Here is a 22755-nt window from a genome sequence, read left to right on the forward strand (position 1 = left end):
ATAAAGTGCATAATCTATGATTGTCAGCAGCCAATGGCACAGTAAGTCATATATATTTATGTATACATACACATACACAGTATGAAAAAATTAAGTCTTGCTGTATACTAATCATGGTTTCTTAAGATTTCCATAAACCACAACGGTTTCTTACATTAAGGGGGCTTCACAACTTACATGGTAAGTGTTTATATAGTTTTTTAATGTTCCATTTCTGAAGCACTGTAATTCATAATCACCACATTCACATATTCTAATGTAGTAATGCAGACAACTCACAATTACTTCTGTAGACATTTGCTTTTATTCATATTTACTTCTGTTAAAAAGCCAAGAGCTCTCAATTTGCAGTACTCTACAGTCACATTTCTGACACAAAATTAAAACTCATTGAAAATCTCTCTGTAGAAAAAAAAAATTGTCTGCTTGTCAATGACAAGCTACATTCACCCCATTCACATCTTAAATAGAGAAATAATACATAAAAGCGCGCACACACACACACACACACACACACACACACACACATTCAAAGATACACCCTCCTGGTGGCTTCTTATTTGATGAAAACTCATCCCCAAATTAAATTGAATATTGTAGTCCACAAATGCCTTAACAGAGAATACTTTATATTCTCCTGGAGAGGGACCTCATTCACATTTCAAAAGCCTTAGTTTTTTATGCTTCCATAGCGGTGAATGGAAAATACAACAAATACATATTTTTTGCATGTTCCCATTTGCTCCAACAGCAAAGGAAATAATCCATGGTAGAATTTCTATGACTTTCCTAAAGAGGAAATAATATTGAGATTGATTATGTCAGAAGAGGGGAAGGTCATTATATTAGAAACATCCTCACAGCAGTGTTACCTAGTCTACCAAGGTAATATAACACAAAGTAAAAGAAATGACAAAACAAACTTTACTAGATGATGTTAAAATCTGGAAATGCACTATTCTGGTCTGTGTAAAACGGTCCATTGTTTTCTTCTGGGTTTAACAACTCCCGGCCACCAGGAGGCAGACATACAATCTTCTCTGTAATGGTGAGGGTTTTTTGAAGAGGCACAGTCATGCATTAGCGTAAAACTAAGCCCTTCCCATGTGCATATTCTGTTGAAATTGAGCAAATCAAGCAAAGCAGAGACATATCTTGAAGGAATGTATCTGTTCGAAATAGTAAACAATCCACAGAACAATCCAAGCATCATTTACACAGTTGACCTACATGGTCCCTCAGCAAGATGACCTCTTGTTTAAATTAGTAGTAATTAGCTTGAAATTAAGTAAAACATTGAACTCATGTTAATAAATTAAATAGGGGATGGGGATTGTTTGAGTTGTGGTGAATGTCTGTAGAGCCGGATGGCTCCAGTTACACAGTGCATAGAGTCCTACAGTATCAGCCTGGAGACTGACTCGCACACACGCACACACACACACACACACACACACACACACACAGTCCTGCTCATTCTAGAGAGGTAGTAGTTCATGTTTCGCTGTCTGTCTCTGTCCATTTCAGTTTGTTAAATCCATCCCCACAGCAGCAGCTTCTCTCAAGGGGAGTGATAGACGGAGAAGCCCTTACTGTGAAGCTCAGTCTGGGCTTGGATTAAACTTTCATCCCAGGCTTCATTCCAATTCGTAGGCCAAGACCATAATTCAGTTCCGGTATGTGTTTGGCCCGGGATAAAGTCCCATCGTCCTCCAAGCATGTAGACTCTGACCAAGATTTAGTTCAACGGCAGCAAAAGTGTTGATTTAATTCAAGGCTTGTTCATTTCATTCTTAAATCACATGCGTGAAGAGGCCACAGATTCATAGAACAGCACATATGCGTCGCTGCTTCGCACCTGGCTGGATGACATGGGGCTCACTCTGAAATACAGACATATATGAGATGCGAGATAAACAATGGCTCAACATCAGCATCTACAAACACGTAAATAAACGTAAGGAAAAAGAATAAAAGACTAGTAAACCATGTATCCTAAAATATTGTAAATAATTTTTTTTTGAAGAAATTAACATAATACATTTTTATTTTGCAAGGATGCATTAAATTGATTAGTGACAGTAAATACATTTATAATGCTACAAAATAATTCTCTTTCAAATAAATTCAGTTCTTTTGGAAATTTCTAGAATTTTGACAAAAATGTATCATGGTTTCCACAAAAATATCTAGCTGCACATCTGTTTTCAACATGACAAAAATTCAGCATTGCATCTCAAGAATAAATTAAATTTTAAAATACATTAAAATTGAAATAAATTGTTATTCACTTGTCAATTCACTATAGTACTTTTACTATAATTGTGATCAAATACATATTAATAAAACATGTTAAACAAAAATAAAATATTAAAATACAGTATATATATATATATATATATATATATATATATATAATTTTAATATTTAATATTTGTGAATATATATATACTTTTAATATTTTATTTTATATATATATTTTTTATTTATTTTTATTTTATATACACGTCTAGTATTTTAATATTCTTCCAATATTAAAATTTAATAACTTTTTTTTTATATACTAATTGGCTATGTCTATTTACCGGGAGTCGTTGTATGTGTACCATTCTCCTATGCAGGGATTGCGGCAATACGCTGTGTAATGGCCACCCAAAGATGTACCAGTATGATTGGACACAGCATACAGATTATAGACTGCATTTACTATGAGGAGAGAAGAGAAAAGAGAGAAGACAAACAACAGCAATTAAACCCAATTATCCTGGAGCTACAGTAAAAACCGCATTGCTCAAACTACTGTACAGAATACAGATGTAATGAATGACGCAGCAGAACATACCACTGTTATCAGAGGCAAATTCCCTGAGGTCCAGCTCTTTGAGGGGGAAGTTTACAAAGGTGGAGAGTTTGCTGGTTCGGACTCGACACTCAGAGAAACGCTTCAGATCTGAGATAGTTAGAGAGTCAAGGGCAATCAAATACAAAAAGCAGTTTTTTCCCCATATCCATAACTTAATTATGTAACATATTTAACTGACCGATACACAATGGTAAAGACTTTTTTTTTTTAAATAAACATGCAATTCGTCGGATGACAGATTTAAAAAGGATACGAAGCACCAAGATTTTCGGAAATTTCTGAATGATGAATTTTTTTGTGCATTTCCTTCTGGTTTTACATCTGTGGCATGTCTGCATGAAAAAGATAGGTGGTTAGGGCATATCTTAACATTATTATTCATAGATAGATAGATAAATAAAATTATATGAATTATACTTTTCAACTTACTGGTCTCTCATTCCCATCTAGTACATCTTCCTTGGTGAAAAGTCGGAGGCAATCCATCAAATTTACTTCTCCTGAAGTCTGATGGGGAAAAAAATGCAACATGCACATTAACACAAACATGCTGTGATGTCAGTAAGCGTGTATTTGAGCATGTCATGCTTCATATTAACCTTAGCGATAGGCAGGGACAGATCCCAGAATGGATCAAACACAGTTGAGCAGAAGCCACACTCACTGCAAGTCAGAGAACTTTTCAGCTGACCAACAAACAGATCTGTGAAGAAAAAAAACATTTCATGACCTGAAAAGGACACACACACACACACACACACAGAGCGAGACTGTAGTGTTAAAACTGCAGGTCAACTCACCAACTACTTTGCTGTCCTCACTCTCCAGATACTTGTTCCACATTCTCTTCCCTTTTACGTCATCCCTGTTGATAAAACACACTTAATTTAAGACCCCAGACAGACCGCTTACTATTGCTGTCAGATTGCAACTGTTCAACTACACACTACAGGGGAATCATCTGTTACATCATCACCACATCATATTTTGGGCACTGAATGAAATATGCACGGCTTTTCAAAAGTTTGGGGTTGGTAAGATTTTGGAATCTTTTTGAAGTCGCTTGCATTTTTGATTAAAATACTGTAAAAACAGTAATATTGGGAAATGTTATTACAATTCAAAATAGGAGTTTTCCATTTGAATACATTTAAAAATGTAGCCTGTCATGGGAAAGAAATCATTCTAATATGATGATTTGATGCTCAAGAAACATTTCTTATTATTATCAGGGACAATTGTTCTGCTTAATATTTTTGTAAAACCATGATACTTTTTTTCAGGATTCTTTGACAGTTCAAAAGAACAGCGTTTGTTTTGTTTTTTTAAGTGAACCGTATAAATGTCTTTAAAGTCACTTTTAATTAGCTTAATGCATCCTTGCTGAATTAAAGTAATACTCTCTTTTTTAAAACTCCACATTTTTGAACAGCTTTATAGGTTTTTAGAACCAACCGGTGCATTTACTTACGAGAGGTGATCGAAGTCCTCCATGGGCGATCTGGGTTTCACTGTCACTCGGTTTACTTCATTATGAAGCCCATCCAGCAGAAACCGAAGGAACTCCTGAGCATCCTGCTGACTATAGGACAGAACCAAGAAGACCATTTTTAAGTGGGAGTTTCAGCTGGTTAAATATGAGTAAAATATGAGTCTGCATGATTCAAAAGTTTTTACTGTAGCTGTGACTTACTTGTAACCAACAAATCGGGGGGCATATTTCTGAATCTGCATTTTGAAGTCAGAAGGGCTGATGGCCTCACTGCTAGCTGATGTCCAAAGACTCTGAGTGAGCTTGGCAAACTCTGAAAGCAGAAAAACACACACATTTGGAGGCATATGACTAAGACACAGGACCCAAAGGCTGTTTGATATGTCTGATCAAACGAATGCTCTACTATATGAACTGATAAACGTGTCTCTTACCTTCCATCAGTGCAGCTTTGGCCCTGCAGTTGTTGTTGAGGTCAGTGCGGTGTGTGTTACGCAGACAGTAGTCCCTCAGGTCACGAGTGTTGCTCAGACACTGCAGAATGGAGTTCATGAAACACTGTGGAGACACATTCGAAAAAGGGAGAATGAGATGATTACTCAGAAAACATAGTCTGGAGTCCTCTGAGACAGGAGTAGCAACAGATAGTTCCTTCTGTATTGAAATGTTTTTACGACTGTAACCCAATTTTTATTTTGTGAAACATTTAAATTTAAACTGGAAAGAAAAAAATTTTCATGCCGACTTTAACCTGTTAAATGTCACCCCGTCCCGTATACGGGACGCCTACGTTGACTATACTATATTACAATCAAATCTAATCTAATCTTGACAAACTATATATCGTTGGAAAGGTCTAAGACTCCCAAATATATATTATACCAATATCTTTTGTTAAAAATTATGTAGGAAAAGTAATAGATGAATTTATGACAAGAGTGCACCCTCAAAAATCTACATTACAAAAGGAGCTTTGACCTTTGTTTAAAAAAAAGACTTCCTCGTTGCCTTTTTCTCTATCACATTTTAGAAATCATCAGAAGTTATATATCACTTGAAAACATAAAATCTCAAAATTCATCCTTCAAAATCAAAATCATCTTACAAAATGTTTTCAGTCATGAATTATAAAAATTTAGGTCTGTATCATGCACATTCATGTTTATCTTCATAAACGTGAATGACAGTTATCAGGTTAAAGAAAAAAGTTCTTCCTAAAATGCAATGCTTTCACAAGTTCTTCAAAACAGATTGACAGAATTAAGTCTTCTTTGAAAAAAGCATGCATCAACATAAGGGCTAGTAAATACTGACCGAATTTTCATTTTTGTTTGAACTATAAATAGAGCCATATATTGTTTGCTTAGAAATACTTACAGTATTTCCTAGATTCCTGAGGCCCACCAGACCCTGGGCATTCTTTGAGTTCTGTGAGAGAAAAAGAAATGGAGTGAAAGAGCTTTCTTAGGTGACCTTTGGATCCAATGACACTTGAGGGTTATACCAAAATTTTTTTTAATAAATTTGAATATGACTAAAGCACATGACTCACTTAGACCACATAATTTGTTTGGCACCAATACTGACAGTAAAGTGAAAATGCATGCTTAAAAAAGGAGTTACTAATTGCATGCATGACAAAACAGTTTCTAATTATATAAAATTACATAAAAGCATACTGTACATGTCTGCATTGTATAAGTGAGTGTGTACATTATTACGTTTAGAGGACAATGTGTGTGAGCTGACCAAAGCATTCTCTCTGGGCTATTAAATGGCATGTTAGCAGATTTAGACAGAGCTCCTGCTGTTGAAAACTTGACACAAACAAATGATGCCCATCTGCCACACCACAACAAAAACAACTTTAAGCAATTTATTCAGCTAGAGATGAACCATCAGTGTTAGGTCAGTTTTTACTCATTAGAGATATATGAAAATCTCGCATTTTCATCACAAATTCAGACAGCTGGGAATGATGATGATTTCACATGTTTGATATTCTCGCCATAAGTGCTCAGCCTGTTGACCATGACATAACACGGATCGCTCCAGAGAACATGGACAATGCGTCAGAGGTTTCTCAGTATGAATCTCCCAAATGAAACTGACACACTCAGAATCAGTGAGATCAAAGCCTGGAAGAGCAGCGCTCATTTTCATCTGCGTCATTCACTGATTGCAGTGTTAACTATGTGATTTTATAATGGTGTCAAGTGATGCTTGAAAGAACTCAACAAAGTTGCAAACATCCCCTTGGAGAGGTGATTTTAAGGTCTGAATGTTTGAGAAAGCATGTGTGAAACTTCCAAAACCAAAGCACATAAAATTACTAGAGAGTAAACAAATTATAAAACCGGATTAATAAATGATATAACAGTATATGAAACAACTAAAATACTAAGATTTCAAAAGCTACGAATTTTTGATGTTGGTATTGTCTCTATAGATGAGTCACAGGACAGCATGTGATATTAGTGGTACAGCATGCTGAGTGTGTCACAGTTTGTACTCTAATGACTCTATTTATGGCGGTTTCATATTTAAATGGTCAATAAAAAACCATACACACATTCACATGCAGGAGAGTGTCGTACATCTGCCAAACAGATTTTATATTTGTATTTATTTTTATATAGAATAAGTCATCTTTCTCAGACACCAGTTACGCCACATGTTGAGCAATGTTGTTTTCATGTTTTTCTGGATATATATATCATGGTTATACTAAGGTATTCTTGAAGTAAGATTCCTTATCATGGTATATATCAAAGTACTATGGTAGACCATTACTGTCGGAGTATGTTTTTGTAAGGGACCAATCAGAATACACTTCAATTAATAGAATTAAGTGCACTAACAAAACACCTTCAATTAGCACCTCTGAGACTAGATGCATCAGGTTCAGTTATGCGAGTTATCCCAGGAGTTCATCTGTTATTCATTTATTCATCCAAACATCTGATTTTTCTTTCCCAAAGAAGATGAGAGAGAGAGGGGAACAGATGGTCCAAGGCCTCACTCCATTGCTGATCCAGTCTCTGACTTTCACACCCAGCAATTAAACCAAACAGACTGGTACGGCAACAGCCAGCACCCAGCAGCAGCCATTGGTACGGCAAGCGAAGGGAGTTCTGCCTCAAAAGCGATTGGATAACAAGAGGACAGCAGGATCTCACACTGGCTGTCTCTTCAAAGATCTTCAGAGAGCCGTGAGCTAACTGGCTGGCGCGAGTTGAAAGCGAGCGAGTAAGAACAATCTGTCCTGACCTTAGTTTCTGGAAGCCATGGCTATCACCAGCATAAGAACTCTGTGTGCTCTGCTGCCAAAAGGCTGGTCACATGCATATACTGAGACACAAGCATCTTATTCAAGAAGACTCTTTTGAAGAAGACTCTTATTCCTTAATTTGCTTTTATGTATCTATTCACCGTCCTTCTTGATTATTTTAGACACATTTGTATACAGTTTATATAAGCTGGAATTTGTAGCATATTTCAGTACATCTACTGTTTAAAAATAAAGGACACATTTGGGACAAATTGGGACACCTGAAAGGAACTATCTGATCATAAATGGGACATCTGGTTGGCGTAAATCTAACTCAACCATTGAGGATGATGATAACCCAAGACAGTTCATTACACTGTTATCTTGACAATGATTGACAATCTAGATGGGCGGGATACAGAGAGTTTGTGCAAGGTCATAAGCATGTGAAGAACAGGACCTTTAGTGATTCTTGGAATGTAATTGGTGAGATATGCTGATACAATACATTCCTTCAGAAACGCACTGCTTACTTACCATTGGTTCCTGGATATTACACAATGTCTCACTCTGATTGTTTCTTTGTTGCATAACAAACACTGGTTACACTGGAAAATGCGGTTATCAACCACTCTAATAATTGATGTTATGCCCCTTATTATTATTACAAATATGGGCAGCGTTCCCATCAAGATGGATTCTTACTCTTATGGATTATTCATGTTGTAGAAATCTAGCTGCCACTAACTGTTTCTTTTCCTTATTCTGTATTTTTGTATATAGTCATTCTTTCTAGACTGGACAAAAATTGTGAGATCCACTATTATTATATTTACAGCCATAGTTTTAACACTAAGAAATAAAAACAAATCATATAGAAATAAATTGCAAATAATTGCTGTGTATATAGTTTCCTTCCAACATCTTTTAAGAGTATGCACATTGAAAGGATGCTTTGGAACAGTATTCATTTTGAAAAAACACAAATAACAAATTTAAAGTCCTATTTTACATCGAACGTCACTCTAATATTGGCTAAATCTCAATAAAATGTAATTATACAAGAAATAATACAATCATTTTTTTACTCATAAAATAGGCTAGGGGTTGATCAACATATTTGGGGGTCCTAGGCATTAAAACATTTTCAACATTTTTAAAACATCTGCTTATACTAATGTATGAAATCCAAAGGTCATTTGAGTCTCAATGTGTACTCTAGCACAAATCTGTCAGAAAAACAGACGTCATCCTAACAATTTCGCCTTTCTAAGCTAAATATGGTCTCAAGGTGGTGATTTAGAAAGATCAACCAGCGAACACTGCACAGAGAGGTGGTGACATGCCTCTAATTATCACTATGTAGCATGAACTACATCACAGACGATTCAGTATGGTTCTAAATAAGACTTCTTAATGGTACCCTGGCTTCTCAATGAGTAATGCACTGCCTACTCAGCGCAACGCAACAGCTTGCGCAGGTAGCCAGCCAGAGGCTTTAAACGACGTCCAGTGTCACGTCACTATACCCTCACTAACAACTTTTACATATTTCTATACATTGCAGACGGTAATACCGACATGACAAACATAAAGCCCCCACTATGAAGCAGCAATTCGAGTTTGAAAACACTGAAGTAAAAGCTGATGCGAGATAGAAGGGTCACTTGGCAAGGTCAGAGACAGCAGCATCTGTAGCCTACACGTGCTTCTGTTTGGAGATCTAGACTCATATAGAGAACAGGTTTACATAATTGGCACTTCAAATGCTACTACAGCTCTCTAAAGTGAGTGAGACTTTTTCCCTGAAAGATAAACCTTAAAAACACACAGGGTGGATAAATACCAATAAAGTAGAAATTCCAAATATATCTCTAAAGCCATCCCAGGTACTGATTTCACGGCACGCACAACTTTTATTTTCAGAAAATACTCTTCCTTTATTCCAGGTTCAACTGTTGCCTATTGCAGCTATGTTTGTATCCCTTACCTGACAATTTCCTAACATAAACAATATTAAATAAAGTCCCAGCCATAGGCTATTTATTTTGTTTGTGGGGTATGGTTTTTCATGGGACAGAAAAGCAGCTAATCAAGAGCTGGACCTCTGGTGGCAACGAGTTTCACCTCTATTTTAAACGCAGTATGCACATACAGCTGTGAGTTAGGCTTACCTTAGCCTGGTTAATGAGAAGCCCCACAAATGTGGACACCAGCATAGAGCGAGACATCGTGGGACTTTTTCTGCGCATATCCTGCTTGATGAAAGGGAAAGCTGACGCCGGCGGTTCCTCCGGGACAGTGACCGTGTACGACTGTCGTAAACTCGGCATTATGGCTGGAGAAAATTAATAATCTGCGCAATCGTCTTTAAATGCAGCCCCTTAGTGTATTCCTCAGGTGATATTCTTTTCATACACTATGTCCTTGGGCTCACGAGAGCTTTACATTCACGAATAATGCAGAAGAATTGCATACAATAAATATTTTAATAGATAAAGAAAGATGCACAACTGGACTCGGGTTTAAATGCTCCGTAGAGCGGTTCGTTCGGTATTCAGCCGGCTGGAGCCCGGATCCGCGAGCGCGGAGCGTCTGATATCAGCAGAGGAATAATGGACAAGTCCGTGTGCTGTTTGCTTTTTCAATCGCGCGAGCGCACGCCCCCTCGGCACGAGAGAGACGTCACAAACGCCTCATGCTCTCCTGACGTCACAGACACAGCAGAGGACAAGACCTTCTCATTCATCTGAACACACAAGCATGTCCATGCAACGACGATTTTGGCTTTTAAATTTATGTAACATTTTGCTTGAAACTTGTATAGCCTATATATTATTGATGTGTTATGTAGACGTATTCATACACGGTTAAATACAGGATGTTGCACAAAATAATGTGAAGACCCATTATTATTGGGGTTAATATCATTTGTGTAGGCTATAGTGAAAAAAAAAATAAACATTGCAATTACTTTTTATTAATCTTTTTATTGTCTATATTCACTAGGTTTAAAAACAGTGTGATACAATTTGTGTTCTGTACCTGTGGGGGAAATTGGTGACTCGTCAGGCTTCCAAAAAGGGCAAATCATGGGAGCCCATTTACAAGGAGCATCTGAAATCTTAACAGCCTAATTGACTGGTATTTTAAGATCAACAGGCTTTACAGTTATGACTGCGTACATGGCAAGACGTCATCAGTGATGAAGAACAGTGGTTGAAAACCAAAAGTGAATGATAGGGTACGCCAAGAAGTATTGTGTCCAAACAACACCGAACTACTGAGTGACAGCAAACCTCAGTATTCACTTTCAAAGCCCCGTTTCCACAAAAACAGACCATAGAGAACTTCACCAACATGCACAGAAGGTGCTTCAACTTCTAAAACTTTCATCACTGACACAATGTTATAACATGCAAAAAAAGAGAGAAAAGATTATGATTATCATAAAACCTGGATAGAGCACCAAGATGAACTTCAACATTTTCCCTGGCCAGACAAATCACCTGACTTATTAATTTATTGTTGCACAAACAGTTCAGTGCACAAGTGAACTGTCCAAATGAATCAAACTAAATTGTGAAGAATTTACAAGCTTTTTGCAAACCCTTTTGAATGATTCGATAAAAACAGTAATTAATTCGTGAAATCTGGTATCACTGGTTCTGATTGAAAACAACTGATAGAAAACACATGTCTAGACAGCTGAAAATTATGGTAATCATATGGTAATCTCCAATCATACGATTTCTCAGTAATATTTCACTAGGGTACAACAGTATAAAATGATCTATCAATGCCACTAAACACAACTATATTAAAACCCTGATTTAAATATATACATATTGGCTCTTTTTTCTGAAATACATGTTCTGGTTTTGTGTCATTTCTCACATATATTTCTACCAGTTTGTCAGATACTTGCCTTGGTGTATACTTCTGAATTAATAGTACATTTCCTTACACAAAAATAATTTTTTTTCAAGGTATATATTCTTGTTTAATTTTTGTTTGTTGTAGCATTATTTGCTTTTGTGGAAATATATTATATTGTATTTACATTTAAATATTTTGTTATATAAATAAGAATGACCATGAAATGTATTTTTAAACAAATAAAAGGGTATTTTCTATTTATAATTATAGTCAATTATATTATATTATTATTTTATATATTGTATTTATCAGTCTTAGCATTTCAATATTTTCTCATATAGGAAAAAAAAAACACAAAATGCATTTTTGTGGGAATTTTCTACTTATATGATGTGATAGAACATTTTGTGTGATGTGGTTGGTAGCATCATGACTCAATACTAATGTTACATTACTCTAAATCTATCCTTCAGTGAACCTATTACCTCACCCTAAATTGCTCCACTCTAAAGGCCCAGCAGATCAGTGACCCAGAAGCAGCTGCGGGGCTATTTGTGTGGGAACAATGGCAAAAGTCCTAGTGGTGTTTCTCTAAAGCTCTCCTGTGTCTTTTCACCAGCCTATTATGTAAGCACCATCTAAAGCATGGCAGAGCAGGCCTATTCTGTGCAAATAATGGCATTCATCTTATGAAACACACTCTGAATCAAGCTTACATAAGAGCTGTTTGAAGCTGTGAGCTGAGTCTTATATTCATGCCAGCCACAATCCACATCATCAGTGATGGACATGCCAAAGCATCGCCATCTCACTGCCACAACTAACAGATGTGCTTATGCGAGAGAGACACACTCAAAACGAATTAGAGGGGCTGTCTGTTTGGAAGAGATCTGAATAACAGGCCTCTGTATAAACAAACCAGAGTGGCACCATGAGCACAAAAGGAGCGTGTGCCATCAGAGAGCACACAACAGAGAGCATCTACAAATACAGTAACTCCCTCTGACTATTAAAGATTCAGACTTAAAGCAAATTTAAAGGATTTAAAAGCAAAAAAGAAGGCATGCTTAAAAAATCCAATTGATAAAAATGTTTTTGCATTGGTTTGCAGCAAAATGTTGGCTATTGCATTGGATTCTAAGCCAGTGATAGGCTTATGTTTAATAACATGGAACCAAAAAAAACTAGGATATTATGACTACATACTTTATTATATACTTATTTTGTAATGCTTATTTATTTACCCATAATCTTAATACAATCTGACACACACAATAATATAGGAAATGTCATTTTAAATGAATTTAAGTCCTAAAATTGTAGAATTTTTAATTGTAATAAATTTTACAACACATTCTGGTCTACAGAAGTAATGCTTGCTTTGATTCCTTATTAAAACATTAATAGGGGAGCAGAAGAGCAAAGAGCGCATATCTGGGGTGGAATTAAATGGCTTGCACAAGTTTTTATACTACAAAAGCAGAACACATGCCATGAATGACTGGTGTTTACATAACTGAGCTAATCAGCATGCAGAGCTGTTGCACAATAGGCCTCCAGTTAGACTGGCACAGAGGTCGTTGCTCATTGGGAACCAACCAATGGAGCCTGGCATGATGGAGAATTTAAGCCCAAAAAGAGTGAGAATAATTGGGTGTGAGCCTTTGTTCAACAGTGGTTTATTCTTGGTAAATGACCTCTAATTTAATTATTAACTGCCAGAAGTCCTGAAAACAGTTTAAGCAAGTTAGTAGACAAAGTGTCTGGTCAGCACAGAAGAGTGCTAATGTTGGTGGAAAGATACCAGAGGACAGCGAAAGAGAGAGAGAGAGAGAGAGAGAGAGAGAGAGAGAAAAGATAGAATCATATCCTCTCATTTCTGCCACTGTTCACAAACATCTGTGCACACAGGTGGATGACAGAAGAAGAGAAAAATAGAAAGGCTGCATGTGTTCGAGTCTATAATAAGCAGCAGTCCTCAACGCAGACGGAGTGATGTCACCTGAACCACTGCAGTGACTCATTCTGAACCCGCCACTCAAAAATACTGAAACATCACACTGACCTCTAAACGCTTCCAATACACACCCACACAACACACACAGACACATCACAACATGAAAACATCACAGTGACCTCGGAATTATTCAAAGAGTGCACTCCACAACACATAACAGGCAGAGCAACAGAACTTATCAATTAACAGGATTAATGAGAACAAAGGAAAATAACTTTTAAAAATATGGATTAAAACACACGTGACAAGTTCTTTTATTTTATCCATATGGTTTTGAAACCCTTTTATATCATTTTCCGAAAAATTTAAATGTTATAGCAGGAATCCATACCTTGAATACACGAGTGTACACATATTAATCATAATTTTGTATATTATCTAATATTATAATATGTATATTATTATATATTAAATTATAAGCTACATGCTGAGCAACAATACAAACATTTAATCACAATTAATCACATTGCTATGCACAAAACTAATAATGCATTCAAAAGTGTATTGTGCACGTTTTCATTTAAAAGTACTGCTTTGCAAATGTTTGTGATTACAAACTTGTTGCATTTTTTCCCTTAAAAAAATAGCAGTGGACAGTGGTTTGTGAATGCTGATGCTTAGCCTAAATAATTTGATCGGGATTAGCATCCCCTCCTGTGACCCATGATTTGTCTGTATGTGTATTCAGAGCCAGTGAGCAACAAACTTTCATAATAATAAAACACACGATAAAAAAACTATCAGTGTTAATCAATTAATATGTTAACGCGATAATAACGGGTTAGGTTGCCCGGCCATAATATATATAAATATTAGGGATGCATGATAAATATCGGCCAATACTTAATTCGCAGCTAGTCAGTAAAGCCAGTCTCTAATCAGTAAATTCCATCAGGTGTGTGATTTCGCAAATCAACGCTGATAATGAACGTGGATTTGCGCAGCTTGTCAGTTAACAACGCTTCTGTGTAGTAAACGCTGCTCTATGTGAAATCACACACCTGATGCGCATTAATTATCGGCCGATATTTATTGTGCACCCCTAATATATAAACGAATGTATAATTTTTTTTTTATCTTAATTAAATTATTCTAAATAAATGAATATATCAGTGTCACATCATTGACCTCACAAAATTTAACAGACCTTTAGGGGTAGACTTTTTTAACTTAGCTTAAGTTGGTTACCACTCACAACTCCTTAACATTGCAGCTATGGTTTCTGCACCTGCATACGCCACCTACATTATCTCGAGAACATTTACAATCTAATTTGCAATCACAGCATCACTATTTGCTGTTGGACGTCATGACCTACAAAACTGTACTTTAATGACTTCCTGATACTTAAGAATATTGCACAGTTTCTTATGTTTTATTGACTTCCTTTTATATTCTATATAAAACAGTTAAATAGTGCTCGGAACATCTTGTTTTAAAAAAACCTTAAAGCTATGAAATCATTTTCACCAAAAAACATCTCACAGTGTCATTTAGGTGAGAAACATTGCTGTGACCTCTGTGCACCAAGGCCCTAACACAGCTGTGTTCCCTAAGCATGTTGTGTGTCATGGATTTTGAAATGTGCAGTATGCAAAATATTCATGCTTGTGTGCATTAGATGCCAATGACTACAGATAAGCTGAGCACCGAAGGACCCTTGGTATGCATGCCGCTAGTATAACAGCAGGTCACATTAGATATCACTATCATAAGTTTCTCTTTGGCAATGCACAAACTCGCATTTAGACACACACACACCCTTAACCAACCCTACCCCTAAACCTAACCCTCACAGGAAACTTTGTGCATTTTTACTTTCTCAAACAAAACCCATTCTGTATGTTTTATAAGTGTTTTGAAAAATGGGGACATGGGTTATGTCCTCATAAGTCACCCTCTCCTTGTAATACCTGTGTCATACCCATGTCATTATACAGAGTTGAGTCCTGATATGTCACAAAGAGCACACACACACACACACACACACACACACACACACACACACACACACACACACGCACATTCTTAGCTTCTCCTTCATTAGAAATGGATCCAATTTATAATGGAAATTTGACTTCTCAGAACTTCTACATACATAACTACACAGTTAAACTACAATCACTGCGGCTTCTGTGTAATGAGCAACATGCACATTGGTGCTGCTGGTTAATGAATTCATAGTACCATGTAACACATTTGTGGCATCCAGGAAAGCCAAGCCAGAACTGACCCTTCTCCCGTTCTCAGAATGCATGTAACCCTTAAAGTGTTCTCATTTCAAATCTGCATATTTTGCAAATGGCTCCCGGCAAAAGTATAAGATGATGGCCAGCATGTTTCTACTGAAATCCTTATTTGATTACTTACTCATGCAGGAATAGTGCACTGTAAAACATGATTTTTTATTAACTCAAACAGTTGATGGAAAACTATTGCATGAACACTTTATATCCCATTTTCTACTTCATATGCATGGTTTAGTTTACACATAGTGCTTTATATCAAATACACTCATCTAGAACAAATAAAACAGTCATGGTGGTTATTTTGAATTAATTTACAGTATATAAGCAAAACTATAATTATATTAATAGAAGATTATCAGCTTTAAAAAGGTCAACAGAGATCAGGTGAGCTAAGGTAAGGTGTGCTGTATTCCAAACCTTTTACTGTTAGTTCTGAGCATCTGTGACCTGACTGCCTCTATGCCTCTATTTACAATACTCATAGAGTCTCTGAACATTGACAGCACAGAGAAGGAAGAGCAGACAGACAGGAAACTGCTAGATATTTTGAGTTTGTGCATGCTTTGCTAGTGTGTTGTGGATGCTTTACTGGCTGTTTTATATGGGCTGCAATATGAAAGCCATCCGCCATATTGTTGGAACGGTCAAAGCCAGTCTGAGAACAATCAAGAACAAGTTGACTGTGTCTCTGCCCCCGTAGTTTCACACATTTACGAATATCTATATCTGCAGTAGACTTCACTAGATGATTTTTGTGCTAAACTAACTCTACATTAAAGAATTCTCAGTTTAAACACCTGTAATATTGAGTTAACAGATACAAGAACACAAAACCAACGCATTTTCACCATTGAAAGTTCATCCCATTTATTCGGGAACACAAGCTGAAGTGCAATACTTAAGTGTTTGCTCAGTTCAGCCTTAGCACACACCACTAACAAAGTCATAAAAGTCTGTTTGAGTTCCGTGAACAAAGCCTAAGCCACCTAGCAGAGCAACATTCTTTCAGTGGCATGAAAACAACAGTGGGTATGGCCATTAAACTGCTTTGCTACAGCCAGCCAAAATACCTTTTAGACTGACAACAACATGTTATATTCTAAGAAAACATTTACAGACAGAACATATTTTTCAAAGATTTTCAAACTTCAACTTGTCACGGCACCTTTAAAATGATGGAAAGATGATGTAAAACAGCTAGATATGACCAAAAAGGCCTAAAATGCCCATCTGACTCATATGTGCATGCAACAGCAAGTAAAAAATAGAACAGAGATTCTGTGTATAAAACCACTGCACACAGAAAATGATGACATTCAAAGCTGTTAGGCAGTGAAGAATCATACAGTCGGCTGTGTTCCAAACAGCTGCTCAAATGCAGCTGGGTTTACAAAGGAAATCCCAGGCTGTTTCAGCCTCAATTACATAATATTCAAATCTTTTACTGTCAGCCTAAGGCAAGCAATTTCAGGGACATGTGCTGGGCAAATGAGTAACTGCTAAAGTTAAAATTGACCAAACCAATGAATAAATGCATGAAAAGAGAGTGGGTTTGACAGAGAGAGTTTACTTAGTGCTAATGAAATGTTCACAGTCATGAGCAGAAAAACCACTCGAGGGGGGCTTGATCCAAGTAGACCGCGTGGAAGTCTTAGAACAGCAATCAAATTTAATTACTGCTGACTTTTAGGTACAATCTTATATATATAAAGATTGTATATATGTACACACACACACACACACATAAATAAAGGCCACAGAATTCTATATTTTCAATATTCCAAATAAACTAACATAAGCAATTACCTACTGCAAATAGTGCTCAGCATGGGAGTTTTGACTCCAAACATTTCAAGTTTGACGTTAGTATGCTGCTAAGCAATCTGTTTGATACTCTAAGTATAAATATACAAGGGGCACACATATTAGGTAAAATGATCAAATTTTAATTACACTAAAGTATTTCTTAGTATACTTTTCAGCGTTGAATAAAATATGTTTGATTATTTATTTATATTAAATTCACTTGCATCTGCAGTCTGACATTTGTTTTTCACAAGCTAGTTGCAATGCATTTTGGCACAGCTTCTTTGCAACCTATAAATTGAGTTAATGTGCTTACATAAAGCATTTATCATAAATTCAGAAAATCACCAATAAATTGCCATTAATATATATATATTTATGCATTTAAACAGGTTCAGTGTGTTTTGAAAAAAAGGCTCTACTGTCTTGTAAAATATAAACAGTATCATGTGAATATCGAAACTTTATTGTTATGCCTTCTTTGTTATATTTAGCCACAAAGCCGAGTTTTCTTATGTAAAGAGGCCGTGACACACGCCTGAGCAGAATCTGTGGACTTTTCTGTGAGGCATTTTCTCTGTTGATTTTCAGGAATGTTCGGCAGAATTTTCCAGAATAGAATGCAATATGACAAATGGAACTGGAGTGATCTAAATGGACTATTTGTAATTATTAAAAAACTGATTCAAACTGATTTTGTTAAGGTCTGTAAATAAGAATGGTCTGTTTTCCAATTATGACTAAAATGACTGCAAGTGGCTGGTTAATATTTTAAAGCTATATTTATATATATTTGTATATGTAGAAAAGACATCCTTCCCCTTTAACTGAGATATGACTGTGCAAATGACTTTTCACATTGTGTGCAAACACAGGATCAAAGGTTTTTCAGTGACAGCTGGAGTTATAAGAGGGATTACAGAGAACGGTGAGTATGTGGGACAGTGGACACTGAGGCAGGCAGAGACATTTTGTACCCTTGTATTTGATATAAGAACACAAAAAGACTTGAAGCCCAAAAACTTAAAAAGACTCAAAGGCTCACATGCAAAAGAAGCACATGTGTGCACAACTGTTCTTAGGTAACTCTAGCAACGGCTCTTGTTGCTGCTTTTCTGTCCCATGTCTCTGATGTTTCCTCTAGTTCCCTCTGGATATTATATCATCACCATGCTAACCACAGTGTGTGCTGAGAGTGTGTTACACCATAATGTAAAAACACAGTCTGTCTGTATTCCACCCTTGTAATAATAGTTAAATCATGATTTCTAATTAATTACTTTTCCCTGAATCTGCCATACAGCCATGAGCAAGTTCCCAGTGAGGATTGAAAACAGGGGCAAATTACTCACATGCTTAATCCAAAATGACAACAGAGACACATCTGCTTGGGACAGAGACAACAGGTAAGTAACAGGTCAAATTTTTATGTTATCACAGCAATCAGAGATGGCTTAGTTGGCAAGTTTATTGCATAACCAAGTCTAAGGTTCCTAGAAAAACTAGGTTTATATTCATTACAAATCAAGGAGGCGATCAGAACTTTTCCAATTTAAAAGCCGTCATGTGCTAAGGCAATCATTACAAATATATTTGAATACTTTGGATGCATATCGGCTGGTTTGTCATAAAAAAATACATACTGACATACAAAATACTCTGTCAATCCTTAAGCCACTTGTGTGCTGACTCAACGGAAGTGTGTACTCAAGGGGGCTAATTAATCCTGCGCCATTAGGTGTTTGTTACCTCTGGGGAGATAGAGCCCAATGCAGCTGCAAACTAAAGCGCCTCACTGTGCACAAAGTGTGGCCTGGAGGTGGATATTTGCATACCTATCTTTCACGATATCTGCAGCTTAGAGTCATATGTCAGGGGAGTTTCTACCATAAAATTATATAATAGTCTAAAGATAAAAGGTGACTTAAGAGCAGATAATGTGTGTAGAGAATCACCAAACTTCACACAGAATCTACACCCCTTTCTATTTCTGTAGACTAGACTGTGGAAGAAAAAGTGTAGAATTCTGTTGAACATATTTAAAAACGGCATTGTAAAATGTGTTGAATTTATTTATATATATAAATATTTTACACATTTCACATTTTCATTAAAGATGCAAATTATAAATTATTGAATAGACATATTTTCATATGGTTTTGTGCACAATATTGTTATGACCTCAAACACTTTTACTATAGTGCATGATTTGTGAATTATATACAGTTTTGTCTGTTGCATCACCAGCTTCATATGTATGGCTTTTCTGACATAGTAAACTTGCTGGATAGCTCACCTGGTAGAATGATATAATGAGATTAGGTTGGGAGAGTTTATATTTTCTTGAAATATGCTTACTCATGTGAAGCTCATGGTCAAGATGCTGGAGTGTTGTTCTGGGTGGTTGCTAGGTGGTTACTTAATCACCTGAAGTCTGGAATACAATACATGATGTCCTGGATCACATTGGAGGATTATGTTTGTTCTGAACATTTCACTGCAGTTTTATAATCATTTGCAAAGAAACTGTACTGAATCTAATAGCAGCCATATCGCAAATCATAAAAAAGCTATTTCACAACGCTTGGTCTACCATTTGATATTTATAAATTATTATTTAAAAACACTAACTCTTGTGCGATAGAGGGGGACACCCTCTGATGCTTTTGGCGGTGATGTCCCAATAGTTGGTGTATTCCTAAATGTGGTCCAGTGATTTTTTAAGATTCTGTAGAAATGACAGTGACTATTCTAACATAATACTCTGAATCATATAAAGGTGCAATTCCAATCATGCCTTTATATTTCCAAGTATGACCAACAAATGGAGATAGGTTACTGTTCAACACGTCCAACCAGATGATCAAATCAACAAAAATGCAGCGCCATATGCACACATGCTCTTAACTAACATCATCCATGGCATGTCAGGAATCTGGCCTGTATGTTCTATAGTACAAGCCAGAGAGTATAGAGAGTTATAGGAATATATGGAATGTGAGTGAGTATGAACTCCTCATCACAGAATCTCAGCATCGCCAGATTGTCGCTTCACATCCCTTCAGCTAAGCCAATCAAAATTTAGACAGGAAACTTAATCTTGCATTGCATTTGTGTCTTATATATTATCGGATAATGACATGAATCTGACAGCATCATAGCAGTTATCAGTTTACATTTTACACTGAATGTGAAGCCTGATTATATAACCATCAAGTCTTGTGGCAAATAATTGTCAAGCACAGAGACACACATGATCTTCAAATCTAATTATAGGCACTTACTATTGCGTTTTGTAGAACTGTATAAGTGGCTTCATCGGTTGGAAGCCTACGTGCCTGAAGCCATGGCTTCCCTCAGCTTGTGTAGCTTATATGAAGTCATATTGTCTCTGGAATTTATCAGGGGAAGTCTCATACTGTCACTTCAAATGGCTCATACCCAGCCAAGTAGACAGCTGGCCACAGACCTGCTCTCACTGTGGGCCAAAATAAGCCAAATGGCCTTGACACTAATTTAGATGAAAGTACAAAGTTGATCTGTCTGACAATAAAGCATCTTATCTGGGTCATGAGTAATGAGCATGATCGTTACTGCTTTACAGACCTTCAAATTGTAAATGTGCAAAGTAATAGTCATTTATAACTAAAATCCTTCTCATAAAGCCTTTACTTATATTATGACCCCTGCTCTACTAATAATGGAGCCAACTAAATGATTTGTAAGCCAGAGCAATTTACATAAATCAATCAAATTATGTTGTAATAAGCTTCCAGTTGTCATCAATTTGGAAAATAAGACTTGTAAATATAGTAAAATGTAGAGGAAGTAATGGGTCATTGACTTTCATTGACTTTTGTTCAACATGAGTTCTGTGCAACAAGCTTTCTGTGAAATTCAATACATTTCCATTAAATATCAAAGACAGTAAAATAGTCTAGTCTAGAGCCCTTCATTAATAGCAGAAAAATACCCAAAGGAAAATTTAATATTTTTCCACAGAGCACAGGAGACACACAGTAATGGAACTCTTAGTAATATTTTATGTATTAAGTCTGTCTTAAATGTTTCTCCTAAAATGAAAAAAAAAAAAAACAAATAGACCCAAATGAAACAGTTGGTCACATACAGAGCTATGGAACAAAATAAAAATAACCCAAACAACCAACAACAACAAAAATTGTGTGAATGAAAATGTTTGAGGTCATATTGATAAGATATTTTACAAATGTTTATGAATTAAGTCTCTTATCCTCACCAAGGCTGCATTTATACAAATGCAGTTTAAAGAGTAATTTTGTTTAATAATATTACAATTACAAATTTTATTAAAGACCATGAATCCATTTTCCAAACCGTGTTTTTGGCTTGTCCTGAATCACTAGGGTGCACCTATAATAAGTGTTTATATTCAGACTATTTTAGATTGCTTCGGGGGTACCGCGGCGGAGTAACCCAGTACCTTTGTGATTCTTCATAGACATAAACAGAGAGAAGTAGTTCCGGCTACGATGTTCTTCCGCAAGATGCAAGCATTTCTTTTTATTAACCGCTAGAGCGTAAAAAAGTTCCCTACCGCAGCTTTAAAATAAAAACGTATTCACTGACCCCTTACTTTTGAATAGTAGTGTGTGTATATAAGCCAGGCCTATATTGGACATTAGTATTGTTTACATTGTGACATCATTCTTGTGACAATTAAACACTTAATGGTCATTGTGATGGAGAGACTTTGAAAATGTCTACCATCACGGGTTTCACTGTTAATGTTGGTGCAAATGTTTTGGTTTATTTGTTCTCTTTTTAATTGTAGTATTAATTGTGTTTATTTAAAATCTTGTTTCTAAATGTTTATAATAAGAGTCAAAAGGCAATAGTTAAAAAAAAAAAAAAAAAAAAAAAAGTATGTTCCAATTTGGGAAGAGCGGGAAAAAATGTGTATTTAAGATGGCCGCTGCTATAAGTTGGGGGTGGACATACAGAGAGATTGGACAAGATTGTTGTGCTGTGTAGCAAGGGAAACTCCAGCCTTGATGTTGTAGAGGGGAGTTGGTAGTGTTTCAGTACATCCAGTTTTAGTTTTAGGCTGTTTTTATTACAATCTTTGTTTTAAGCTCTTATACCCAATTATTTGCATATTTTGCACACCTGCTTAAATAAACAACCCTTTGGACCCCA

General features: G+C 36.2%; 1 protein-coding gene across 2 annotated transcripts in view; it reads right to left on the minus strand.

Annotated features, from left to right (window-relative positions):
* Positions 1–281: 281 nt before the first annotated feature.
* The window catches only part of LOC127996532 (ubiquitin carboxyl-terminal hydrolase 2), a 33788-nt gene continuing 11314 nt past the window's right edge, over positions 282–22755 (minus strand). The window contains exons 1-12 of one of the 2 annotated variants that reach the window (XM_052591956.1): positions 9801–10243; positions 5733–5783; positions 4790–4913; positions 4557–4668; positions 4335–4445; positions 3664–3728; positions 3463–3566; positions 3293–3370; positions 3117–3195; positions 2843–2950; positions 2586–2706; positions 282–1883 (exon numbers count right to left, since the gene is read on the minus strand). In XM_052591956.1, the coding sequence (XP_052447916.1) occupies positions 1799–1883; positions 2586–2706; positions 2843–2950; positions 3117–3195; positions 3293–3370; positions 3463–3566; positions 3664–3728; positions 4335–4445; positions 4557–4668; positions 4790–4913; positions 5733–5783; positions 9801–9959 (1197 nt within the window). In that variant the 5' untranslated portion in view covers positions 9960–10243 and the 3' untranslated portion in view covers positions 282–1798. Of the gene's footprint in view, positions 1884–2585; positions 2707–2842; positions 2951–3116; positions 3196–3292; positions 3371–3462; positions 3567–3663; positions 3729–4334; positions 4446–4556; positions 4669–4789; positions 4914–5732; positions 5784–9800; positions 10244–22755 lie in introns of those variants that run through there. The other variant, XM_052591955.1, reaches the window with a different exon arrangement.

Source organism: Carassius gibelio, chromosome A5, assembly GCF_023724105.1.
Source record: "Carassius gibelio isolate Cgi1373 ecotype wild population from Czech Republic chromosome A5, carGib1.2-hapl.c, whole genome shotgun sequence".
Classification (NCBI taxonomy): domain Eukaryota; kingdom Metazoa; phylum Chordata; class Actinopteri; order Cypriniformes; family Cyprinidae; genus Carassius; species Carassius gibelio.